At 38.5% G+C, this 27,881-nt stretch overlaps 1 protein-coding gene across 2 annotated transcripts in view; it reads right to left on the bottom strand.

Annotated features, from left to right (window-relative positions):
• Positions 1-1,707: 1,707 nt before the first annotated feature.
• LOC147177030 (CUB and sushi domain-containing protein 1-like) overlaps positions 1,708-27,881 on the bottom strand; it is a 383,887-nt gene continuing 357,713 nt past the window's right edge. Inside the window, exons 63-75 of one of the 2 annotated variants that reach the window (XM_086070543.1) lie at positions 23,215-23,388; positions 23,057-23,123; positions 22,664-22,770; positions 22,162-22,235; positions 21,972-22,083; positions 21,711-21,890; positions 20,651-20,713; positions 19,901-20,062; positions 18,203-18,315; positions 17,166-17,253; positions 16,885-17,011; positions 15,315-15,377; positions 1,708-10,628 (exon numbers count right to left, since the gene is read on the bottom strand). In XM_086070543.1, coding sequence (XP_085926669.1) covers positions 10,469-10,628; positions 15,315-15,377; positions 16,885-17,011; positions 17,166-17,253; positions 18,203-18,315; positions 19,901-20,062; positions 20,651-20,713; positions 21,711-21,890; positions 21,972-22,083; positions 22,162-22,235; positions 22,664-22,770; positions 23,057-23,123; positions 23,215-23,388 — 1,490 coding nt within the window. In that variant the 3' untranslated portion in view covers positions 1,708-10,468. The remainder of the gene's footprint in view (positions 10,629-15,314; positions 15,378-16,884; positions 17,012-17,165; positions 17,254-18,202; positions 18,316-19,900; positions 20,063-20,650; positions 20,714-21,710; positions 21,891-21,971; positions 22,084-22,161; positions 22,236-22,663; positions 22,771-23,056; positions 23,124-23,214; positions 23,389-27,881) is intronic. The other variant, XM_086070544.1, reaches the window with a different exon arrangement.

Genomic DNA, 27,881 nt, shown 5'->3' with positions numbered 1-27,881 from the left:
TGCGCTCGGAAAGCAGCTTACAGTTGAACCGCGCCGTCCTCTGTTTCCGAGCAGGCTGGCGCTGCTCTCAAGACGGATGACATCTTTCTACTTGTTTATTGTCTCTCAATTCTCACTGATATGATTTGTGGGTCTCAAAGTACACGACCAACCCGGCAGTAACTATGGTAACCTGCTTTTGGATGGCATTTGTGAATGAAATGGATCTAAGGGGGCCTCTTCTCATATTGGAGCCCAGCAGATATAGTAAAATGACTGCTGAACCCTTCACAGCCTTCATTGAAGTTAAGTTGAGTTATTTTTGCCCCTTTAGTGCAGTCTAACTGCGCACGTGTGCAGTGTCCTTTCTTTTGGTATTGTGCCGGTGTGGGAGTGAACACAGTGTTCCATTCATAAATAGGAAGCATTATATAATTCAAGTGAAAGTACCAACATCGGGTCTAACCTGCTTCTGCATCGAGATGCGCCACGTGCCACGCCAGATTTATGGCGGTCATAAACATAAAGCCTGACATCTCTGAGCTGGCCAGGGAATCCTCCCAAAGAGCTGGACTTCAGTAAGGAAAATAATTAGGTTCACCTGCTCCTAATTTGAATGCACCACACACACACACACTTGTATATACACTGGGTGGGGACACATTCAAGGTTTAGGGGTTTAGGAGTTCGCCAGTCGGCGAGCTGGCGGACTCAGTAACAGGGGTTAACTTTCACTAAGAACGCTGGGGTGACGACCGGGGCCTTTCCCCGCTGGGCCTGGGGTTCGGGGGTGCCGGCCGTCCTCCGGTGCCACCACCTCCCCTGCTGCCCCCGGTGTTCCGGGCCTCCACGCGGCGGGGGATGGGGTGGGCGCGGCTGCCCTCTCCGCTCCGTTGTCCGGCCCCTCTTCAGTGCCGGTGCCTGGGTGCGGGGGGTCCCCGGGGGCTGCCGGTTGGTCGGGGTGGGGTCGGCTTTGTCTCTTGAGGTCTCCCTGATTTTTTTGGATTTGTTGGAATTTAGATGTTTCTGGATTTCCGGTGCTGGATTTCACTTTCCTTTGTTTTCTTTGGTCCCCTAGGGTCTCCTGACGGCGGTGTTCAGTTTAGGTGAACGGTATGGGATTTTTTCTAATAGGTTTTTGGTGAGCTAACGAATACACACACACTCGCACGCACGCACATACACATACTCACCCACATACAAAAAAAAAAGAAAAAAAAGAAAGAAAAAAAAAGAAAAAAAAGAAAGAAAAAAAAAGAAAAAAAGAGCAATGATGATGACATTACCGAATGAACAATACTGAGCTCTTTTTGAAAAAAATAAATAATAATAAATAAAAAAAAAGGAAAAGAAAAGAAAGGACAATTTAGGGCTGAATTTGAATTTGAATTCAGTGTAAACTGGAACTGAAGTGGATCCAAGTTTGCTTTGCCTGTCACGGGCTAGTGCTTGCAAACTCCATGGAGACAAACACAGGCAGTCTACAATGAATGTTCTGTGTGTGGAAATTGGAGGATGGAACACCTGAGAGAAGCGCAATCATGCAAACTCCACACTGGGAGGCTTCCGCTGCTTTGAGGCCAGTACGTCGCCGCTGTGCTTCAATCGCTCACACACACACACACACATCGCTTGATTTGTTATTTTCCAGCCTGGGACAAAAACTAGTCAGATGAAGGCAGCACACGTTTCCAAACGGGTTATTGTATAAAAACTTTATTCTCAAATAATATCTTCAAAATAGCTGATCAAGTGTGAGTCTCTTTGACAACAAGTCATGAGGCTGCATTCACAAACTGGATGCTCGCACACATTAGGACCCTTCACACTATTTAGTCCTCTCTTTAGATCTTGACCACAGGACATAAAATGCAAATAAGGATTTGAAACTGTCAAAATTAAACTGGAGCCGCCATAATCTGTAACTTGTAACAATTTTATCCAAGTGAATGTGATTTGTTTGTTTGAGCTGACATGAAATGTGAAAATCTGTGTCAACCGTTGTCTATATAGCAGTTGCAAATGTAAGCAACTCTTACACAAGAACGCTGAAGAAAACCGTCTTTAAAAGACGCCACTGTTAACTCAGCCATGATTCAGATGACAGTAAAATACACAATACGCTAAAGTCTTAGGCCACCACTAATTTTGTTTAAACCTAGCAGCCTATTTGGCAGTCAATGGCACCCTAATGAAAGGTGTATTAAGTAATGTTTTGTAATGTCTTTACAAAGCTGGTGGTAGCTTCAAAACCACAGTTTGAAATGGTAATACTGCTTACTAACGATTTACATGTAACCAAACATCACTATGAACTGTTTAAAAAAAATGTCAAAAAAGGGCATCTATGTTGAGAATGGGTCTTGGTTGTTTTAGAGCGCCTCATTGTCTGCCATAAGTGCGCGCATGTCATGCAGAAAAAGGTAGAAGAGCAAGTAGGGTGATTTTGTTTTTGTAAAGCCAAACTTGACAGCGAGAGTGTGTGGATTGGGTCAGTGTGGGATTTTAGAGTGCCTCGTTGTTGGGGTCAGGCAACGTGTGGGGCTTCACACTAACGTGGCTGCTTTAGAGCGAGTGCCTCATTGTTGCGGTGTGGAAAATGACCATTTTTGTTTGCTCATCCGGCCCTGGTCTGTGCTCTGTTGTGCAACATTTTCACGACATTGTGGTCATTACAACAACTTGTAATGGTGGCCCAAGACTTTTGCACTCCTATTGCTATTGTGTTGGACCATCTATTCATATTTAGCAGTTTTCCCGTGTTGATCGAGCAAATTGTTTTCCTGTTCCTGTGTAAGAGCGACATCATTCATTCCGATAATTGCTCCTCGCTCTGAATCATTTTATATGGCCTATAATACCAAAAACATTGATTTATTTCAATAAACAAGATGTTTGCCAACCTACATCATTGATCATAAAAAGTACAGCATGTTTAATAATTTGTAGATTTTTTTTTTTAAACAAACTCTTCATAAAAAATAGATTTCTGTACAAAAATGTCTCTTCTGTTGCACCTACTTCAAGTTAAGCGGCACATGATGATGGCGAGGCGACAGAAAATGATGATGATGACGGTGCTTGAAACACTGCTGCCTTCCTGAAGGACCTCCCATGTTTAAAGAAAAACAAAACATGTCTGTGGGATTTGTTGAAGCAATACTGTCATGAATAAGCCACTGAGGAGGAGAGTGGGTTCACTCCATGTTTGTCATTTTTAAGTCCCGAAATTAATCGACAAAAGGCGTATCTTTCAGGATCAAGGTTTGGTTCCAATATTGTTCATCAATTTATCGTCTTTCTTGAACTACTGATAGATTTGATGGATGTCTGAAATAGGCGAGCATCTGAGGAAACTCCCCAATTCTGTAAAAACAAGTATCTAAAAGATGTCATCATTGCCGTGTAAGTCACCATGACACAATGTAAATCCCTCAAAATTTTAGAGCAGCAATAAAATCAATCACTCTGCCGCAAAATGACAAAGATTGAGGTTGCCCCCACTCGTCCTCTGCGGCTCAGATATCATTTACACTTATTAATGTAAATGTGAAATGTCATTGTAACAAGGAAGGTTACAGTCACCTGATTTGAAGCAAACACATTGGCACAAGGTCAACAACATGACTATTGAGAATAGGAAGATACAAGGAACGTCAAATTGCAGTGGAAAAATTCTAAAGTACAAACGTTAAAACATAAAAATAAATAAAACAATAATATATGGACTAAAACGAATAATGGACTTGACTATGAAATCAATACATTCCACTACTTGAACTCTTTCAATGTAACAAAAAAAAAAGGTCAAATCAAGACCTCCACGGTAAAATATTAGCAAGTACTGTACCTCATTGCTACTTCCTTAATTGTTGTTAAAACCCAACTTGTAACTTCAGCTTGTAGCTGCAGGCTGGAGAGCCTATTGTGACACGGGTAACCTTTGCGGATGCGCGCACACGCTCACCGTGCATTTAACTCAAGTTGTGCGGATGCACCAGCTTCCAAATGTAACCTCTCGCAGCGCAGCTCTAATCTTTTACATGGCAGAATAAACAGGAGTTTTTTGTGTTCGGGCGCACTAAAAGATCAGCGGCGTGCCATTAGCAGATAAAATTAGACCTTTTATTACGCCAGTGGAAACCTTGCAGCCTGCAATTTTCTGCCTCTATTATGCCCTCTCGGCTCTATGGAAAATCTCAAATGATTTAATGAGATCAATTCAATGGAGCCGCTGCGTGCATGCCAACATGGAAAAACTAAACTAAAAAATCTAACTCACAATTTTGCGACCAGGAATTGTTTAGTTGTTTTGTTGTGTGTATTCTGGAGTTTTGATCCTGCGCCATTCTTTAGGGTTGTTAAATTGAAGATGAAAATGTATTTAATTAATAATCTCCTCTCTTGCGGACTAAATGAAATTTCTTCTCATTTTTTAAGCTCTCGATATTATTTTCCAGCCAACTTAATTCCAATCTGCATGAACTGCGCAAGAAGGATTCCCAAGATATTGTTTGCAAGCCTCGCAAATGCATGGGCCGAGAATGAGTCATCTAAAAAGCAAGACCACAAAATGTAAACTTTGCTGGCAAAGTCAATGCAGGTTAAAGAAAAAGGCCTGAAGTGCAACCCTAATGTGAGAAGTTTGTGTGTAGAGTGTGGGACTCGCCTGAAGACAGTGGAATACACACACTGACAGCAGTTACATCTAAACTCAATGCAGCATCTTTGAGGGGGGGGGTTGTACTTTGACAAGCTTGCGAAACATTTCAGACACGTGGGTGATGCTGGATCGTGAAAAATAGTGCGTATAAGTACAAAGTTTTGATTTCAAATGTCAGGAAATCAGCTGGGTGCTCCGCTTGCGTGTTTGCGGCAGTGAGCTTGATGCGTTGGAACCGTCCTCTGGCACATGAGCTGTTTCTGAAACTATTATGGGGCTCAAAAGCTTTTTAGAAATGATTGTGCGTGTTGTCTTCATGTCATTAGGAAGAAAATAAACAAGCTGCCGTGCGCCAATTTCCCCTCTGAGGTTGAAGAATTTGTCATACAAAAAGTTCCATATACTTTGTACAGTGGTGCTTTGAGATTCCAGTTCATTTCATTCCGTGACCACATTCGTAACTCAATACACTATTACGCAAATTGGAATAGTGCGCTGTGGTCTGACGAGTCCAAATTTATAATAACGTTTGGAAGTCACGGACGTCGTGTCCTTATGAGCGCAATGTTTAAAAGCCAGCATCCGTGATGGTACGGGCGTGTGTTAGTGCCCGTGGAATGTGTAGCTTGCACATCTATGAAGGCACTATTAACACCGAAGCAACATATGCTGCCATCCAAGCAACGTCTTTTTCAGGGTCATCTATGCTTGTTCCAGCAAGACAATGCCAAGCCACATTCCGCTCGTGTTACAATAACATGGCTTTCGTAGTAAAATGATGCAAGTACTAGACCGGCCTGCCAGCAGTCCAGACCTGTCTCACATTGAAAATGTGTAGTGCATAAATTACGAAGCACAAAATACGACGACCCCGGGTCTTTTGAGCAAGTCAAGTTTGGAAAGAATTCCAACTAGAAAGCTTCAACAATTCGTGTCCTCAGTTCTCAAATGATTTGTGAGTGTTGTTGGAAGGAAAGGTGATGCAACACAATGGTAAATATGCCCCTGTAACTTTTGTGTTTTTGGAATGTTGTAGGCATCATATATGCCAAAATGACAGAATATTTGCAACAAAAAAATTAAGGTAATCAGTTTCATTTTTGCAGGCTTTTCCATCTAATACATTTTGTAAATGATTTGCATTTCAATGTGTTGTGTTTTTATTTACACTCTAAAAACATTTGGATAAAAAATAGTGCAACCATGGGTAAAAAATGGACCGATCTCTACTTGGGTCGATTTGACCCAACTTTGAGTCAAGAAATGGGTCTTTCACTTTCCTTTCTTTTCTTTGATCCTTCCTCGGGTCTCCTGGCAACCTCACGACTCCAGCTGGATTCTGAAGTATTCGGTTTAGGTGAACGGTATAGGATTTTTAATTGGTTTTAGGTGAACTAATGAGTACACACTCACACACATGCACACACACATGCACACGCACATACAAAATAAAAATGTAAAAAAAAAAAGAAAAGAGAGAGAGCAATGATGATGACATGTCGAATCGGTAAAATTACCGAATGAACAATACTGAGCTCTCTCTCAAAAAAAAAAAAAAAAAACAGCATAAAAACAACTGATAAATATTGAGTCAAAAAATTGGGTCATTTTGTATAAAACAACCCAGAAAGTTGGGTTAAATTGACCCATATAGTGGATCGGTCCATTTTTGATCCATAATTGGGTTGACTTTTGTACATTTTATACAACAGCCCAACATCATAGGAATCAGGATTTGGACATGGAGCCGTTTTCAGCTCCTCGGTAAGCCACAGCCATATTAGTCAGAATTTCACAGCGGATAACGAATATATGCCTGTGACTTTCACCATCTGTGCTCAACTATCTGTTGATTAAAAGGGTGTAAAGGGTGTAATTGTACTGACTGCTGCTCATTGTGTGAGTTGAGTTGAAGTTCACTGCCACCAAAATGTACTCATATGTAAAAGTTTGGCTTGCAAGTCAAAAGAAAAACAGTAATAGGAACAAATTGGCTAAACGACGTCTCATAACTCAAAAGTCGGGTCAATCGTATTTCAAGGCACCACTGTATCTTACTGCAATTCTAGCATTTTTAGGGCTGTGTAAAGTTTTTATTTACACTTGTGAGATGTGAATCACCTTTGGAATGTGCCCGTATCGTCAAAGGTAAGACTGCGTTTTTTATTATTGTGTCTCAATTTGATTATTTCTAAGATAGAGTTTCCCAAACTTACAGCCAGGACTGAAAATTATTAGGATATCTTTTGTTTATGTAGAATGAGTAAAATGCCGTTTTATTGATCATCAATCAGGCACACAAGATCATGTCAAAGGGCACTCTATGTGTCCGTCTTGTGTGTTAATGATCTCACATTTTTTAATGAGTTGCCCAAACTGGACCGTGCATTTTTTTGGAATGAGACTTGACTTGACTTGAGGGTGAGAGAGTTTGTTTCTCGCAATCTGTTTGGAAAAGTCCACTTTTCAAAGGTACGCTGCCTCGTATTGATTGTGAGGCAGAAATACAGCAATAAACAGCTTGTTTGTTTAGATAAATTGCACCTTTAAGTGATGAAGTCTCACAGGCTGTGTGCTCTTTAAAGTTGTGTGAGGGGGAAAAGTGCATTAAAAGATACGAAATGGGTGGCGCATGAAAGTGTGAGTGGTGGAGCATTAAACACGTCTTTTTAAAGACTTGGGCTGTTTCTGAAAACTTCTACTGTCCTACTACTTTTAATGACTTGTATACTATGTCATCTCAGTGTAAAGCATCACGCCGTGTGCTATTTGGCTGAGCATTGGAGTAATAAATAGCAGTGTTCGGTATGAGCTTTCAGAAACAGACGCGGTCATTAACACAACATGGTGACATTACAACACAGGAGGTCCACAGGTAAACTCGTCTCAACTTTCCGGGTGGGTTCGATAGAACGTTGTCACGACAACAATAAAAACAGGGGTAACGGCAGGTGCTCACACCTTCTGCGGGCGTTGGGCGTGAAATAGAAATGTGTATATACAAACACTCGAACCCTGTATTTAGCCATCTGTTGTCTTTTTTTTTCTTTTTTCTTTTTTAAAGATAGAAGCTTTGAATAAAATTCTCTTAATTTGAAGGACTCATTTTCCAAACCCATTTCAGACCCCAAAACTATTTTTTTTCATAACCCAGTCAGAAAAACACACTAGTGCAAAATTTGTGCGATTTAAGAGACTATATAAAGTTTATAGTTGTGGGGGGCGGGGGGGTCCCCAGCAGCAGCAGATTGGGAAGTCCCATTGGGCCACTGGGTTTTGAACATAAGAGTCTGTTCATGAATATCTTCACTGAAGAAAAATGCCAGAAGAGACAATTTGCCTCTGTTTCCATAGCAACCTGTCCTCGTCTCTCGTTCCCAACAGAGAACGTCCTCTGTCCATTTGTCTAATTTCTTCTTAGCGTGTTCATCTGCGTTTGATTTTGTGACTGACTGGTGCAAAATATCACCTGGCTGATATTCTCTTCCGCCGGAGACTTGAAGAATTTTCCTGGGTCGACGAACCTGACAGTTAATTGCCTCCAGGTCTCCCCTTGTTCAGTCAGCAAGCACGCAATCCTGGCCAGTCCAAGTATGACACTCGGACTATTTGATTGTGTTTGACAGCTCTCTGGAAATCTCACAATTGTGTGTAGCATCTCAATTATTTCAATTTCGGGTTCGTCGTAGTCTGTCACTGAAGGAGAGTTGGCGGAGTTGGACTTTTGTAACAGGGGTTTGAAACGGGTAGTCAGCCCATCCTAGGGCAAAAGGCGGAGTACACCCTGGATGGGTTGTCTGCCTCTTGGAATTTTGCATGGGGCACTGAGTGGGAATAAACACCACATCATCAGCGATGTGAACCACTAAAATCACTGAAAATTAACTCCTATGATTGAAACTTTCTTGTCCAGAAAGCCACTAATCCAGGTACTAGTATGTTTACATTCTGGACTTTAACTCATTCATTGCCATTGACGGCTATAGACGTCATAAATTCATTTGAACTATTTTTATTAGTTTACATTTTTTTTCCACTTTTGTTAACAAGAGTATGAAAACCTATACATTTTTTGGGGTACATTTAGAACAGATATAATTTTTTTTATTAATCGTGAGTTAAATAGTGAAGTCATACGATTAACTGATAAAAATGAAAATGAAAATTTTAATCATCTTGTACCCCTAATTTTTAATAATCTTTTATTTTAAAACCAAAATAAAATAAAATAATTGTCATTATATATATTTCTCCAATTTTTAATAATCTTATTATCATATTTAAAAAAAAAGAAGATTATTAAAAATTAGGGGCATCAGGCGATTACCATTTTTAATCGTAATTAATCGCATGATTTCACTAGTTAACTCACGATTAATCACACATTTATATCTGTTCTAATACAATTAAAACAAATTCTAGGTTTTCATACTACAAAAAAAAGTTAAACTAATGGAAATAGTTACAATTTATTTTTGACGTCTATAGCCGTCAATGGCAGTGAATGAGTTAAGGTGCCTGGTGGAACTTCAGTCCCCACATTCACTGAATTTAGATGACATTAGTCAGGTTCCCATCCAATTGTTTTGAATTTTCAAAGCGAATTTACTGAAAATGCGCAAAACAGACATGTGACATGTGCCTGTTTCCATCTGTTCTTCTTTTGTGAATATTGAGAGGGGTCTCCACTGCTGTAGGTGGCGGTATACACCATAGAGATGTGATCCACCAGTAATTTAAAAGAAGAAGAAGAAGACCAGGAAGCGACTGCGCCTCGCATGAGTTTTCTTTCTTTTGTAATTCTTGATAAACTGTAGCATTTCTTTGCTGTTTTCCATCTAAAATAACATAAATTCCCTCTTCTTCAATTAATTCCAAAAAGATTTCTGTTTCGTCATCCTCCCAAACATACCTTACTTCATCGTCCGCCATTGCTTTGTGTCTACAAACGTACGTGTGATGTAATATCCGAGTAAAACATGCGACGTGTATCCGGTCTTGCCAGCAGTTATTTGGAAAACTTGTTCCATAGCCAAAATGTTTCTTTTTTCGATACGCTTTAAAATCCACCCCCTCTAAACGTAAAAACTTTTTTTGCGAATTTTGCGCCCTTTTTTGAATTTCTAGCGTTTCCATTCAGTTTTATTTTGGCATTTCTTGAAAATTCAAATAAAAATGGGTGGATGGAAACCCAACTAATGTCACAGCAGCCTGTGTACGTCTTGACAAAATAGCTTTCTAAACTCCCTTTAAGTCCGGGTTCAGTCCTGTCAAACCCATCCTAATGCCCACTGGGCAAGTTTGTACTGCACTATTTGTGTTGACATGTATGAAGCATCTAATTAGGACGTTAAGCCGAGAAAGGTGGAAGAGGGGAGGATTGGTTCCCCTGCGGGTCCAACCTCACATCAGCTAAACGTGTCTGACCTGCAGCAATGGAGCCAGTAAGCCTTTTACCACTGTGCATATTTGGCACAGGGTTGTGGAATTCGATTGGGGCAACCATCTATCAGTGCGGGAGGAAAGGTATCAGAAGGCCATTGGTGCGGTTCATAGCGTTCTAAGGACATTTTCTGTTTCCGTCATGTATCATTAACCAACTCCTTAATGACATCACTGTCTAATTTTACCGAAGGAGGTGGCGGATGCTCACGTAACGCGGAAGCAGAGGCACATCACTGTGCCGGGGATGCTGAAGAGCATGCCACGGCACAGACTGCTCCACGTGATGAGTGCCAATCGTGAATTTGTCCTGATGGTTAAACCACGTCGCGGACAGCCCCGTTGGACTGTAGCGCTCATTCAAGTAGCGGCGGCTGTGCTGGACTATACCACAGTGCATACTGTATTGAGCGTGGTGTCGAATCGAACGGCTTTGGCCTCGGTGGGCTTCATGTTGGTGTCGTACATGGGGTTTTCAAATGATGCTTGGCCGTTGGTGCTTTCATGGCCCACGTAGCCGTTGAACTGGACCTTAGGGCGGGTTCTGAAAATCAGAAGGGAAAGTGTGGTTATAGACGATGTACATGTACATTAAGGATGGGTTTAACTCATTCACTGCCATTGACGGCTATAGACGTCAAAAATTCATTTGAACTATTTCTATTAGTTTAACATTTTTTTCTACTTTTGCTAACAAGAGTATGAAAACCTAGAAAAAAAATATTGTAAATTTAGAACAGATATAACATTTGTGATTAATCGTTAGTTAACAAGTGAAGTCATGTGATTAATTACAATTAAATAAATGTAATCGCTTGATGGGCCTAATTTAAAAAATAAATAAAAATAAGGGGCGTATAATCGTAATTAATCGCATGACAATTTTATATCTGTTATAAATGTACAATAAGAAAATCTAGGTTTTCATAAAAAAATTAATGAAATGAAAATAATGTTAAACTAATAGAAATAGTTCACATGAATTTATGACGTCTATAGTCGTCAATGGCAGTGAATGAGTTAAAAAAATTGAATAATCTATATCAAATAAATTTTCCTTTTCCAGCCCAATATAGATTCATAAAACCATGAATTGATTATTTCAATATCTCCTTTCCCCCTATAAATTCATAATAAATTAAATTTTAAAGGATGATTATTTTTTGGGGGATCCTACCGTTTCGTGAAATTTACTGTTCACATGAGTTTAAAAGTATTTTCTTACATTTATGGAAAACATGACATATTGTACTTTAAGACAATTCAAAATATTTTTAGTTTATATTTACAATTATTGAAGTAGAATTATGAAAATATTTTCATCTCATCCTTGCTGATGTCAATGTTTGTGTAACACTTAAGTGATTATAACACGTGTTACTTTTTCATTAATGAACTAAATCATTTGCTTCCGCAAAATCTACTTTATTATTAAATGTAATATTTGTGGAGTTTTTACCATGTCCTTGACATTTAAGAATTGATGTTCCATATATAATTTATATCTGATTGAACTGAAGTGTATTGAATCGAATCGATTGAGGAAATTAGAATCGATGCCCAGCACTAATCGACATACACAAATACAGTGGAACTCTAAACTCAAATATCCTAGAAGTGCCAATTTGGAAAATTTGGAAAATTCACCACTATGAATTTACTGAGTGATTTCATGTAGTTGTACGAGGTAGATGACAATTGACCTTCGTTATATACTTGCGTGCTAGTAAAGAATATGAAATCTTTAAAAATTACCTGTACAGTGAATATACTGTATGTCTTGTGGGAGTTCCTCTTACAGCTGTATGTGTGAATTCAATATTAGTTTGACGTCATGACATTTCAATGTGGATTGAGTAAGTGGGAGGGATTTTGGTAGACCCGATTAGAAAATATCAAACATTTTGCAAGTTTGATTTGAAATGTATTGATATTTCAAGATTTTAGATGAAACCCAAGCATATAATTATCATGCAGAAAAAGTTAATTTCAGCATATTTTAATACCAGAGAAATTTGGATCACCAGATATGTTATTAAATGTACAGTATGTATCATGCTGAAGATCTGATTGGTAGTATGTGTCAAGTCGACAAATTTCCGAGAATCGTCTCGCTTCGGTGCTTTGAGCTGTCAAGTACCCATCTGCTCTTCACGTATTACCGTGAATCATCCTGCAAATGTTTCCCAAAAGTTTGGATTTCAAACGGATACCTCATTACTCCATCTGCCAGAGCAAGAAGTGTAATATGATTGACAAACAGTGAAACAGTGAAACTGCCCTTCAGTATGCGATCATCTCATCTCATTCTCAGTAATTACAGCACTGTGGAACTCCACATACTCTGTAGGAGAACAATGTTTAACTCTCACTATTAAAGGAAAAAAACAGTGGCCACTGAAATAACTAGATAATGATAAAAGTAATAATACATATTGTACATGAATTGTGGTCCAACAGAATCATTTAAAAAGTAGGGGTGTCAGTTTTTTTTTATTATCACAATTAATCGCATGACTTCAATAATTAACTCACGATTAATCGTACATTTTATACCTATGTACAATCAAATGTACAATATTTTTTTTCTACATTTTTATACTCTTGTTAACATAAAAGTGGAAACAAAAGTTAAATGAATAGAAATTTGGCTGCATCTTTTAATCATTGATACAATAATCTAATAATAATAATTTATAACATTTAGTTAAAATTAAGCAGATGTACTGTACTGTAAAAAAAGAGTGTATTTTTGAGGTCATTTTACTGCCACTAGATGGCATAATTGCATTTGCAAGAAATTGGTGAAAGCTTAGTGCATTTTTCTTTTCATATTAAGAGCTATCTAATCTTTAACATGAAGTAAACTTTTTAAAATGGTAAAAAACAACTTGACCCCAGTCGCCACAAATCTATGCATTTTTATTAAATGTATTACTGCTAAACTTTGACGTGGACATGTCTGCTGCGTTGCGACTGGAATTCCCCCAGTACAAGCTTTTCAAGTAAGGGGTGGTCATTAATTGCGCGTTAAAAATTAGTGGCATTAAAGGAACTTTAAATGAACTCAAAATTAACAAATTTTGACACCCCTATTAAAAAGACATTACTTGAACTCACCCAGACAAAAGTTTGTGGTGTATTTCTGGAACTGTCAATGAAACTTCTGCATTAAGAATACTCCATTGATTTCAATTATTTTTATTAACCCCCCCAGGAAGAAGAAAATATTTCGCAGCAATGAGAGTGCTACTGCCACCTACTGTAGGGGATGTGCAAATTCATTTTTATTCTAACACCGCCCCAAAAAAAAGGGAACCAAAAAAAAAGCTTTGTGCATTACCAGTTTCAAATGATTTCAGTGACCATTGTGTTTTTTTCCCTTCTTTAACAGAAAGCTACTAACAAGTTTGTCTGGATTGTATAAGGATTCTGGAGCTGAAACACTCTTTGGCTCTGATCTCATTAAGTGTGTGTATGAGCGCGTGCGTGGGCGTGTGTGCGCTGTGGTAAAATCCAACCCCAGGGAGCCACAATGCCTACCTTATGGCCTAAACCTATTACTATACAAAAGTGCACACACACACAAAAGCACACAACAAAGACTCCCCTGCATGGCAGTAGTTCAACTCGCTGCATTAGCTTCTGTTTGTGGCTCTGTGTGCAATACTTTAATTTTATCGCTGGGATGAAAAACAGCACATGTAATTGCTTTGACAGTATTATAGGGTCTGCACAGGCATACAGGCCAAAGCAGGACAAACTGCAGGGGACACTCTCTCACTCTCGACTTTCATTAAAAACACTTTGCTGTAAAATGCAATGATAAAACTGTAATGCAACAATATTGTTTCTGTTGGTTTGGCGTTATGGGAGATTGTTTTAGCATGCAAACAGGCGTGAAGTGGCAATCTGACACTTCTGGCAGATGAGTCACGAGGCAATCGCCGCCAGGTGAGCTGTGTTGCATGTCATCTTGCCAAGCTTCAAACTGATGCGATGATAAGCCAAAGACCAAAAAGCAGCAATTGAATTGAAAATGGCCAAAAATGGAAGGCAAAAAAGTAGGGAAGACACTTAAAATAAATAAATAAGTAAAGGGACACTTGACTCATTGAGCCATTTTCAACAGTAAAAAGTTAATATTTTGTCCAGAATTAATTTGATATATATTTTATTAATACCTTCAAAAACAAATTTTTACACTTGCTGTCAACTTAAAAGATGACATCACCTGTGTTGAGGAAGTAGGTAACAACCAATAATGGCTCAGTTTGCTGACCAAACCCAGAAAACAGGTGAGTCATAATTGGTGATGTCATCTTTTAAGTCGACAGCAAGTGTAAAAAAATAGTTTTTAAAGGTATTAATCGTACATGAAAAAATAATAATTTATCAAATGAATTCTGGACAAAATCTGAACTTTTTAACTTTAAGGCCTAATCACTGGCACTCGCAATGTACTACATTTTCCTCATGTTTGCAATACACAAGAGGACACAAAGATGTAATTAGTGTAAAACCTGATCAACCAAATTACAAAAATGCTAAAAAAGAATGGAGATAAAGATCTCAAGCTTTTCTAATGAAATTGTAAACAAAGTCTGTCAACAAAATCATTGTATGAAAAACTGTAAACCAAAGTTGGTGGGATACAAAAATACTAAAAGTAAACACTGTCAAATAAATACTGAGTTGAGTCTCAGTTAACATCTTCAACTTGAATATAAATAAATACACACATCAAGTTTAGCTATCTGCTTGCAAGTGGAATGCAAAGAAAAAAAATTGAAATAAAAACATAAAATGCAATAGCAATCACTTGCTGGAATCAACTATATATAGCTATATTTGTTCCTGATGACATCATGCTGACAGAGAAATGACAATGAAATTAGAAGACGATAAAATTTGCTTTTCCAAGCTTCGAATGATTGCTGTTTATACTCAGTAGGGCTGCACAGCTTTGGTAGCTTCAAAGAATATACAATTTTCCATTTCAAAATCAACATTATCCCAATTTAGCGCATGCAGACTTTATTTAATGTTTTTATTTTTGTATTTTTAGATGTATTGCACCTATTTTCCCTGCATTGTGCAGCCATACTCCAAAGCATGGCATACATCTACAAACTGCAAACAAGCAATGGCGAGGTTGGTAGAGGATGTGGCGGCGGGAGAACATCTGGTTGCCATTAGAAACCAGGTCAATGACAGGCGTCATTCTTACCTGCCGCCAGGCCCCCAGGTGTCTTTTGGTCTTTCATTGTCATCTGTGTCAGCAGACAATGTCCTGCATACAACCATCAGCTTTTACATATACAGTACATCGAAGAACATGGCACACGCAAAAACACTTTACTCTCAAAAGTGTGGTGGAAATGCGACTAGTGGTACGTGGGCTCCCTCTAGTGGTACACAGAAGACTGAATGAAATACTCAAACTGGGCATGTTAACAGCGGCTTAAAAGTTCAGTATGAGAGAGGACCATTTTTTTAAATTAAGGCGAACAATGAAGTTGCTCCCTATTGGACGGAGTAACAGGTAGAAAACTGTAATTTGTTTACAATTAAACTTCATACTACACTCTAAAAAGAGAATTTGTTGAACCAATTTAAGATTACAAATTGAAATGTTGACCAATTTAAACAAAAATCGCTTCAATTGATAACGCATGATTGTATTAAGTTAATCCAAAGTGAATATATTACGTTAAATTAATTATGAGTGAATATATTACATTTAATGAGCTAATTTTGGATTAACGTAATTCAAGTGAATACATTAAGTTTAATGAGCTAATAATTAATTAAACTTAATATATTCACTTAAATCACTTTGGATTAATTTAATTCTATCATGGGTTACCAATTCAAGTTAGTCAACAATTAAATTTGTAATCTTAAATTGGTTCAGCAATTCTCTTTTTAGAGTGTACTGTACAGCAGCCAACTCGAGCATTTATCGCAAGATTACAGTTTCAGCAGCCGTCACCCTTTTCTTCAACACAAGTTGTCGGTGCAAAGAGAGGGAAGGGAGCCATTACTGGATATTTTCATTAGAAAATAAAATTTTTTTTACTACTATTATTATTTTATTTTTAAGTTAATGTTGCAAAAAAACCATTAGTTAAAAAAATATTCCAGTAAATATTTTGTTGAACTTTTATTCACCATACAATTTAATTTATATTATTTAAGTAGTTTTAAAAATGTTCCCCTATAAACAGGCTTAACTTAGAATAATATTGAAACAAGGGATATTCGATAGCATTACGACTATTCACATTTTTAGTCGTCACCAATGCCGATGCCAAGTACCAATACTGCTATTACTTTCGATACGTGCACTGCCACCAATTGCATTGAATACAGATAATAATAGTTAATTCTCATGTGAGACAGCCATTTAATATCACTGTGTGATTGATCACAGTTTCTTTCAGTGCTTATATTGAGAGCGCCTAAACAATAGTCAACATCACTGTCTCGAACAAAGCTGTATACACACAGTAATTAACTAGCAGTCTGAGGAGACTACTGTGCAGACGTGTTTGTAAGGTGGGACAGAATGAGCTCATTTCAGGGAAATGCATGAAATGACTTATTAAATCAGGCAAAACAAATTAGGGAATAGTAATGCACTGAGGAGAAGGGATGATGCAGTCAAAGTAACCAGTGCTGTGCATTTCAAATTTCCGGGTTTGTATTCCATATTTTGAAGTTTGTTATTTACTTCCGTCATTTTCGACTAATCAATTCCCAATTTGGTCCAGTTGTCCAGTGTGCGTGATGCCCACCTGTGCTTGTAGAGGTAGAAGGCGAATCCTGATAGGATGAGGGCAAAGAACGGAACCAAGATGGCCGCTGCCACAGAGCTGCTGTTGGTGTAGGGGTTGGATGGGTCTATCGCCGTGGTAACAGGGTCTAACATCACAGACAGGTACTGTATAAATCTAGTCACACTTTTTTTTTTTATTATACAATACGGTATTGCCTGCATTGCATGTTTAAAAATTTCAATCAAAGGTAATGAATACTCGAGTATAAAAAAAAAAAATGCACCCGCATGTTATCGTACCTTGCCTTGTCAGATGGAATTTGCCAAAGTCTTTGCTGTGAATATGCCCTTGGTAAACAAATGTTTTCTGGTCGGATTCTGCAGTCACCTGAAGAAGAACATCGAGGTGAGGAGGCATTGCGGTGTGATCATCTTCACAAAACATATACACACAAACGCACTCTCATCAGGAAAGCGGCTGTGGCAGTAACGGAGACATTACACAATGTTTTATACTGTAATCTTCATTACATCATATGGTATCATAAAACGCATTATGCTGCAATACACAGCTGTAAATCCACATTGCCTTGTGAGATTTACAGCATGAAATAATAATATAGCACGGACAATATTTGTTTCTATCCAGCTAATATATGTTTAAGGGTGCATACACTTTACATGTTGAAATGAGTTTTTTTCTTCCTCTTTTTTTTTTTAAACCTCCAATGCATTACTCAGTAAAATCACTATAGCACACTTTTACTGGACTGAATGAACCAGAATAAAACATCATGATCCAGCAGCCTTAATAAAGTTTTATTGAACTGGCAAGAGGTGAGCAGTAATGTTTCACTTTTAGTTGTCTAGAAAAAAAAAACCTGTTAACCTCTAAAAGTCTCATGTGGGGAGAAAAACAACTTACTTCCATCTTTCGTCCATTAATTAGTCGCCGACTTATTCATGATCAAAAAGTTTTTTCATGTAAACTAAAAACTGATTTTGAAGTAACATTTCCACGAGTTAATTGTATGGAATTACTTCTTCTTGCTTTCATAAAGATCACAAAAGCTTTTTTCGTTAACCATAGAAATCTTCCTTTGAAAAGATAATTAGACGTCATTGTATGCCATTGTAACTAGTTTGCATAATGTGACAGATGGAGGAAAAGTCTGGAATGTTAATGCGCTTTGTGAAGACCCGATAAAGGAGACATAGTTATAGTCACACAATAATTTGTGTGAACGGAGCCTATTCCAGCTGATTTAGGGTGAATGGTGGACTACCCCTGGGCTGATTGTCAGTGGTTTGTTTTCAAAAGGAGAGATTTGTCTTACATATCCATCCATTGCCCAGTTGTCATTCTTAAACTTGCTGTAGTAATGCTCTGTGGGCCCTTTGACTTGATAGACCTTCAGTAGAAGCTGGTTCTCCTCAGACTTGTAAGTACCTTTAGAAGAAAGATCAGACGTTGCTGTTAAAGATGCAAGCAATGTTACGAACACAATTCGTTTGGGGTTGATGTCAGTACTTTTATTCATGACATCAAACATCTTTCAAAATGTGGCTTTCTCCAGAACGGCCAGGAATTGTTCCGCGGGTTACGTGAAACGCTGAAAAACTGTCTGCTGACGAGAGACGTTTAGTGTTGAAACACTACTGCCTGAAAACAAAAAACTTTATTCTCATATTTGTTGTGAACATTTTATAAATGATATCGATAATGTCAAATGGTTACAAGTTTGAATAGAAGGCCACCCAAATTGTACTTTTGTGACTTATGGATCAACACCCGCACTCAAACCTTGAGTCTTTTGTGCTTAAGGGCTACAACACTAAAACGGAATTGAACGGAGGTGTTGAACTCAAGATGACCCTGCTCAGATCTTGCAACTGTTCCGAAAATCTTTTTTTCAAAAGGTGATGCACGTCATTGCTCAAGTCACATGGTTCCAAGCAACGATAGCGGACGCTAATGGAAGAAATTTGGTGGCTTTCTGGAGAGGCACAAACCTGTCAGAGGTTTTTCAGTTCCCACCAGTGACCCTGCATATCACATCATATATTAAGCACATTCATAAGCATGACTGCAGGCTCTGCCATCTCACACAAAACCATATTGTTTCTGCTCTGTCTACTGTGATTGCTTCCATCAAGCATCGACCTGACATCAGCCAAGTGTGGATAATGAGTTTGAATCAATGTGGGATCTTTTAAGCATTAACACCTTGGACATCCCCTCTTATTCTTCATGGTGGATTTAACACTTAGTTTTACACTAAAGACAAATTAAATGTGGTTTTCTTTTCAAATCTCTCTATGAAGAAAACAACAGTTTTCCAAGGAGTCACCGAATGTTAGACTGAATGTATTTTCAATTCATTTGGATTTGATTTGAGATATGATATGAACATGCCACACTCTGCCTGTCTATTTGCGTGCATGTTGTCTCCTAGCGACAGTATGTGTCATAAGTGAGCAGAAATGTATTCTCTTGTCCAAAGCATGCAGGAAGATACATCAAGAAAAATAAATAAATGACTAAAAGTGAAAATAGAAACAGATATGAAATATGTAATTAAAAAATTTAATACAAAAACCCAACCCAAGACACGCTTAGGACCGCCCCCTCATTTGAATGACATTTCAACCTGACTAGCGCGTCTGTAGCATGAAATAAATAAATGTGAGAGCAGAGCATTTTTATTGATTAATTGATATTTCATTCTATATATATATTTATTTGTGTATTTATTTCAACATTTATTTTAATATTTATTTATATTTTTTGAATCTCATTTTTTTATTATTGTATTTATTTATATATATATATATATATATATATATAGTTTTTATTTCCATTTATATTATTATTATTTTTAATTTTGAACTTTATTTTTTGAATTATATTTTTCATATCCGTTTTTATTTTTCCCTTTTAGTCATTTATTTATTTAGTCATTTATTTATTTTTTTAATTTTGGCAGTTTTGGTCCTCCATAGGAAGAACCCAAGCATACATTTCTTTTGTTTACCTGATAGTCTGATGGACACTCCACTGGTCTCCAGTAAGGTGACATTAACCCTTCCACTGCTAGCATTGAACCCAGTCACTGCAAATGTGGTGGCCTGTCTCTTGCCCAGATATTCGTAGAAACCTCTCCATTCCGAGTTGGGGGAGAACACATCCACTGGAACTGGGAGGAAGAAACACAGGTCAGTCTGTCAGTCTATCTGATGGTCTTTCTGTCTAAAATGAATGATACAGTCATAATGTTGTATTTCAACTCTCTCCTTGCATGCATGTTGATTTCATTCTTCAACTCATTATTCTCAAAGTGCTTGTCCTGATTTCTGTCTTCCAAAAGGTTGACATAAGACACCAATCCACCACTGCCTAAATCTCATCCATCAATCAGAAGCATTTCTCATTTAAAACCGCTGAGAACAGCATTCTGGTCCCTTCAGTAGACCAAACAATGTCTCCCTCCAGATGCATATATGGATCACAAAAACCTGACTTCAAAACGACAATGCGTTGCTTACTCTTGCGCCTGAAGTTTTTGTTGTTGTTGTTGACATGGCATGAACCTGCATATAAACCACTTGCAGGATAAATCACTGCCAGCTTATGAAATGTGCTTCATCAGGCTCTGTTCTTGCTTAAGAATTGCTGTGTATGTTGCACTAGTAACAAACTACAACCCAAATTGTAGTAACAGGAACCGTGCAAGTACAATGAACAAATTGAAAAGTTGTATTCAACATTGTGGCTCTGTTGATACCTCGGATTTTGTTCTTCTGGATGTCTGTCTCTCCTCGGCCTTTGGGATTGACTTTAACTCCAACTGCAATGTAAACATAATTTTGGTGAGTTGATTTGGGGTGAAAGCAATTCCATGTGTGTCAAGAGAAGAGAACACAATGATTGATAACTGTGAAAATTATGTTTGTGAATGATTGCCTTGTCAATTTGCAGTGGCATTTGTCATTAAGGGTGTTTTCTTTATGAAATGGAATGAAAGTACAAAACAACACTGTGGGTACAATAATATAAATTATTTTGCAGTGGTATAGTTTCAGGAAAAATGGTAAAAAAAAAATACAGTCATTATAAGGTTTTCCAATAACTGTATATCGTCACGATGTGAAAAACACTTCTGTCCATTTATTTTTATTTTTAAGTTTTTGGGATGATACTGAATGCAGACATCCCAAAAATGTAACAACAACAAAAAGAAAGAAAATAACAATGGACATAAGTGTTTTTCACATAGCAGTGACAATATGTTGCTTGGATTTAAACTGCAATATTAAATTGTTTTATTTTTGTATGCAAGATAAGAGAAAAAAACACACATTTGAGAGCAAATCAAGAATGGAGATTCCACGTCATTCAAATCTTTTGAAGTCATCAAGAACAAATGTTTTAAATCTGTTATATTTGCCTGCATTATGCTTACAGCAAGGTAATACAATTAAACATGTCCCCTGTTATCTTCCATGGAAAATCTTTAAAATAAGATAAAAATACCAGCTTCTTCATGCCTTCTTCATTTTTATAATCCTTGGCTCTCCTTGGCACTGTTTTTCCAAATAAATATTACCAAGTCACTACTTGTGATCAAAATGCGGTGCACACATCTTAAACTTATGCCATACAAACACAACATGAGGAATGTCCTTGCTGGTCCACCAATATTAAAGACCACTAAAGCGTGTGATTGGGTGGCTATGAAAATGACAGAAAAAAACCCATGTTTTTCTTTGCTACAAGCCAGTGTAGCAATAAGGTGATTTTAAAGTTGTAATGTTAAGGTTTCTATGTGGCTATTTGAATACTACCTTTACACAGTGGTGGTTTTCCCGACCATCTCCCATCACTTTTACATGTTCGGTGTTCTGATCCTCCGGCCAGATAGTAACCATCTTGACAGGTGTAGATGAGTGTATATCCCAATGTTGGCAGGTCCATCGAGCGAACGTCCACATTACTGGGGGTCTCGGGCTGTCGGCACGAGTGGGCTGAGAAATGGACGAGAGACAAATTGATATGTGTGCTTTAATCATTGAAAAATATTCTTCTAAACCATGAAAGCAACTTACCAATACATTCAGGTTGTGTTCCACTCCAGGTGAGGTTTTCTAAACACGTTCTTGTGGTGGAGCCAAGGATGTGGTAGGTCTTACGGCACTTAAATGAAATCTTACTTCCAACCTAAAGAAGAAGAAGACGACGAAAAATCTACTACTGACTACTACTGTCGAGTATGTTCAATTCAGTTTCATCTCTGACCTGAATGCCCAAAGCTTGGACTGGGATACCATAAGCTGGTGTTCCTGGGTCACGACAGCTGTTGAATGCAGGGTCTACATAATCACACACACACACACAAATGCACTCCATTTTTACATTCATCTTTGGTGGACGCTTACTTACTCATATTTGGAGCCCGGAATGGCATCAAAATTGCAATAGCCATGAGAGAGCTTTACCCTTGTTGCATTATACAGGTAAGCTTTTATTCTTTTTGTAGTGGTGGTGGACCTCTATAAAAAATTGAAATTCCTTAAAAGGAAAGTAAAAAGGCGGCTTTCTTTGATCAAATCATCAAAGAAATCCAATAGTTACATTAAAACTTGATCTGCTGGTGAGATAACGTCTTGAGCTTGCGCGACTCGGGATTACAAATGCTAAAATGTCTCACAAACGAGATTTCTTATGATTCCAGTAACTATTATTGATCAAACGTATTTCCTTGTACACGTCATATTGAATATGTGATGATGGTCGGTACCTATACAGGCTGGTTGTTGGCCACTCCAGATGCCATCAGCCTGACACACTCTGGAGGCGGAGCCAACTAACAAGTAGGGGGTATGGCAGTAGAATCTGACCTCTGACCTATTGGAGGAAAACACCAAGCCCACAACACAAACGGGATGAGCAATAACACAATCTGCCTCCACTACATCACTTTAAGTGTTAAGTTGTTCCATCCTGCTCTTCTTATTACACTTTGAAACTCAAGAACCTATTTTGATGAGAGCTGCAACACTTTCTCTACTCTTATAGCCATATAAATGCCCAGTTGGCCTTTGTGCTTTAAACACTGTCCCAATGAATAGCCTCCAACAGTAATGATCATAAAACAAGGTAATAGTCATCATCAATATTGTTTACCACTGACCGGTAAGTAAAGATGCTCCCTTCCCGGAATCCGCCTCCAGGAGAGCCTGGATCACCACACAGCATAGCTGCGACACACCAAAGAGGTCAAGTGAGGAGGTTTTGAAGGCAATGTAATATCCATTGTTGTTTGACACATAATATGAGTAAAAGCCTTACGCAGACATTGTGGTACATCTCCGTTCCACGTTCCATTCCCCTCACAGGTCAACACAGCCGGCAGGGACAACTGATAACCATGGAAACAACTGTAGCTAACACTTGAGCCCCACGAATGGTCCGTTCCTTCTACTTCTCCATTTTGTACTTGAGGGGGAGCTCCGCACTGGATCGCTGAAACACACGCCACATTCATCATCACCTGTTATGTCGCTGTAGGGATTTTTGTTTGCGACACCCACTGACACTGTTTTCTTCCCCTGTGCAATATGTACTTTATATTCAACATGGATCAGGGATTCGATTGCCTGACCCGTGTGGATACATAAACTTTCATAATCCTTGATGTGATGTGTTTAGATTTTTCTCAGTGTTCCTGTGGGAATTCAGCCTCCTAATTTGCCTTATAAAGAGCCAGCACATTTTTATTCATTGGCATTTTCTGTCTAGCAACATGTGATACATGACCAGGAAAAAACAAACAAAAATTGCGCCATTTATAACATTGTCATTTGAGGAGACATTGGAATGTAAACAAAAACAAAACAAAACTATAATAAGTATAATAGTAAATAAATAAAATATAACTTCAACCCACTAACATTTAGGGCTTCATTTCCGTAGAAAGTTCATCTGCATCGCGGCTCGAATGCCGGCGGACCCAATTTTTTTGTATCAGCACAAGGTTTGAATTCATTCCAAATCATTCGACACATGATGTTAGGAAGGATCAAGAGCTACAGTCGGAATTTTCCGGTTGGTGAGTTGATACATGCATGTACACAAAATGCCATAGCATGGTGGTAAATATCAGAGTGTGCACATGCATGAGAGTGCGTGTCCCTAGCTCCCAAAGATAATAGCTGATAACCATCTGCAGGATCCCTGACATCTTATAAAGTCGCAGCAATTCCCATTTAACAAGCAGACAGATGGCTTCACACTCGATTCACTAACACAAGCATGCAGGCAAGGCAATGCATACGAGCCATCCATGCTCACATATAGCCCATATATGTTGTAAGTAGTGCGTTTGAGAATCAGTGATTGCATACAAAGCAATATCTCAACAGTTGTTGCCCTACCAACTCCACTAAGACAAACACCATATGGGCATGTTCCTCCCCACCTGTTTTAATGAGTTCTACTGCTATCCCCTCTCTCCACTTAGTATTTTTTTTCGCTTCCCTCACCACTTTGCATTTTCACCAGACCAATGGCTAGCAGGAGAACAATTGCTGTGAACTACAAAGGAATTACATCTTGTTCTTGTTCTTTCAGTCAATATCACTCTAATATACCTTTGAGACTTACTCATTTCACCCACCCACATTTGAGATTTTCCACTGAACTTTGTATTCATGCTATGCTGTGAGAAATATTCATTGGTCAATCTCCCATTGTGCATGCAAACAGCAAAATATGTGAGCTTACTGACAGGATGGACATTTTTTTTCGCTAGGTGGACAATGACAGGGTGGACATTTTCGACTGCATGGACAATGACAGGGTGGAAATTTTCGGCTGGGTGGACAATGACAGGGTGGACATTTTTGGCTGGGTGGACAATGACAGGGTGGAAATGTTTTGGCTGGGTGGACAATGACAGGTTGTGCATTTTTGACAGGGTGGACATTTTTGGCTGGGTGGACAATGACGGTGGACATTTTTGACTGGGTGGACAATGACAAGGTGGACATGTTTGGCTAATGTTAGCAATTAATAAGCACATACTCATTTTCATATCGGCTTGATGTTTTCCATGTTGCAGAATATAACATTTAACATAACATAGCTCGTTGTCATTCGAGGAGCTTCTCCATGACTGCTTTCTGTCTCATCTTGTTTGCTCGAGCACTCTCTGCCATTCTGTGACTTTTCCGTCCTTCATTAGACTTTCTCCACATTATTTGTTCCCTCCTTTTGTCTCCTTCTGCCAATTTTAATATATTTCCCCTACAGCCTTTTTTAGCTGGTCCTTCTGCCACACAGAAGCTTCTGTCTATTATTTTTTTTTGACTCTTCTTGGCTCCCCCAAGTCCCCCTCTTTTGTCTTTCAGGCATATCTTTCTTGGTATAATTCACCCAGTCAACACATTTTATTGGCTAATCCCTATTCTCTTTTGTGTTTACAGGTTTGGGGGCAGGTATTGAGTTGCCTCTTTAGTTTCTCCCATAATGTGTTTCGTCTCTCGCCTGCCTCCCTGACACATTTTCATTGCAGCCTCACCGACGGCACTTCACCTTCACTCATTTAGCCATTTCATTCACCCCCTTAACTCATGTTTTGTCGTGACACTTTCCCCCCTCCTAAATCCTCAATCACTTTATTGTTTTGTCTTTGTAATGGCTCTGTTTTTCTTTCCCCCCCCCCCAAAGACATTTGGTGTTCATTATTGCAGCAAATCCTCTGATTTGCTTGAATTTTAATATATGTATCCTTTCTTGAAATGGAATTAGTCAAACTGTCGCCATAATAAAAATTTTCAGGCAATGCTTTAAGTAACATGAGTACAGTGCAGCATGTGGTGAGTGTGTGTGTCTCTGAATTCAAATCTCGCTTACTCCTTCCAGTGTGGCAGTTGCATGCTGTTCCCGTGCTTGTCTGGGTTTTCCCTGGGTACTCATATTTCCTCCCACATTCCAAACACATGGATGTTCGGTTAATTGAAGACTAAATGATGTATAGGTGTGAAAATGAATGGTTATTTGTCTATACAGTCCACAAATGTAACCCCAGGAAACATGTTTATTTTTTTTGGAAACATACTAATATAAAATGTAATTGCACAACCATTACTGTAGGTGGCAAAGGCACTTTCATGGTCAGAGTGTGCACAGAGAGTATTAACTCTAAAGTTTAGTTTTTTTGTTTTTGCACCCAGAATGCGCACAGATAGAACAGAAGATTTGAAGTAGGGATGTCCCAATCACACTTTTTTGGACCTGAGTCCGAGTCACCTCATTTGGAGATTGGCCGATTCAGCGTCCTGATATGATACCTTTGCATTTTATTAAGGATATATATATATATATATATATATATATATATATATATTTTTTTTTTTTTAAACAAAACTACCTTAACACCTTTTATATGGTGAGTGGACAGTGGTTTAACTAAGTAAACAATTTAAAAAACCCTTTTTTTTGGCACATCTATGAGTTACTCAAAGGGCTATTATTAACCAGCATATTCATTTTTCACATGAGCTTTATTTTTGAGAACCTACTGTAGCCATTATAAAGCATGCGACTTAACACACATTGATTGTCTAACCTAATGTTGTTTTATTTTAGGAAGAAAGAATACTGTATATATGTGTGTTAGACAAGCCAACTTCACAACAAACAAAAAGCTACACTTGAAGAGCAAGCAAGCAAAATGTATTTAATCTTACCATATTATGACTTTGGGGCTGGACTCACACCAGTCTAGATTGCCGGCCCCGTTCGGAATTTGGCGGCCCCGCTAGGATATCCGACCCTTAGAATTCGCACTAGGCTAAGCTAGGCTAGGCTAGGCATCGGGCTCCCTTCGAAGGGCGTCAAGACTCTAGAGTCGCCGGCGCAGGCACCGCAGCTGAATTCGCGGGAAGAAAACGTAGCACGCTCGCAGTGGGATTCGCCGGGATGGCACAAAGCAGGTCTAAATCGCCAGGCTGCTGGGCTGCCCGTCAATGAAGTACAACGCATCTACTATATATCCTTTCCGCGCACAAAATGCTCATACTGCACACAGTGCAAGTCGCACCGTCTCCGCTTTCCACATTAAAGATGATAAAAAAACGTATCATCTACTTCCAAATATCTCAGCGCCATTTTTCTTGTTTAGCCATGCCGCTCGATTAATAGTGTCACTGTAGTAAAGTGAGGCCATGCCGCACGCACTGTGTGGAAAAATTAAGTGTCACTCTGTGCCACCGCCAAACTCCAGAATTAATAAAATGTTATAAAATAAATAAATAAATAAAAACTCATATATTTATCCGAGTCCTGATCGGGAGACAACGTCCGATTCCGATCGAGTCAGCAACCACATGATCGGGTCCGGGACATGTGAAGTGAACAATCCTTTAAAAGACACCATGCAATAATATTTAATAGGGATAAAAAAAAAAGGTTCCATTGTGCAGTCATAAAAACCCCAAAGAAAAAACAAAACTTGACCTAATATGACATAATATAACACAGTATGATGCTTCAACCTTACAGTTTTGGTGGGACTCTTGATGACTTTTTCCCCAGGAAGTTTTGAATTTCAGAGTGTTCATTTTTTGAGATTTCCACTACATTTGTTTGCCAGTCAGCAGAATTACCCTAAATCTACCCTTGACCAGTTTTCATTACAAAAGGTGATTGGTATTGTCGGGCACTTTCATTAAATTGTATGGAAAATTGAGCTGGCCCTTGGCATGTGCCAATGCTCTTAGTTATCTAATGTTCTTTATTGCCACGCCCCTCCATCCCTTTAATTCCTCCAACCCTTCACTTTCTTACCGTATTCATTTTCTCCTATTCCTCCAAACTCTCGCTTGATTGATTTTGCCTGTCAGGTCACACGTTGAAAATTCCTTTTTTTTTTTTTTTAGATTCTTTATTAATCCCCGAGGGGACGCTTTGTTGAGGCGTAGGCACACATGCACACACAGAGATGCACACACACA

The sequence above is a fragment of the Leptonotus elevatus genome, chromosome 3 (assembly GCF_054856555.1).
Source record: "Leptonotus elevatus isolate MCC_2025b chromosome 3, RoL_Lele_1.0, whole genome shotgun sequence".
Lineage (NCBI taxonomy): Eukaryota > Metazoa > Chordata > Actinopteri > Syngnathiformes > Syngnathidae > Leptonotus > Leptonotus elevatus.
Note: the sequence above shows the minus strand (reverse complement) of the source record. Positions and strands in the feature narration are given on the sequence as shown.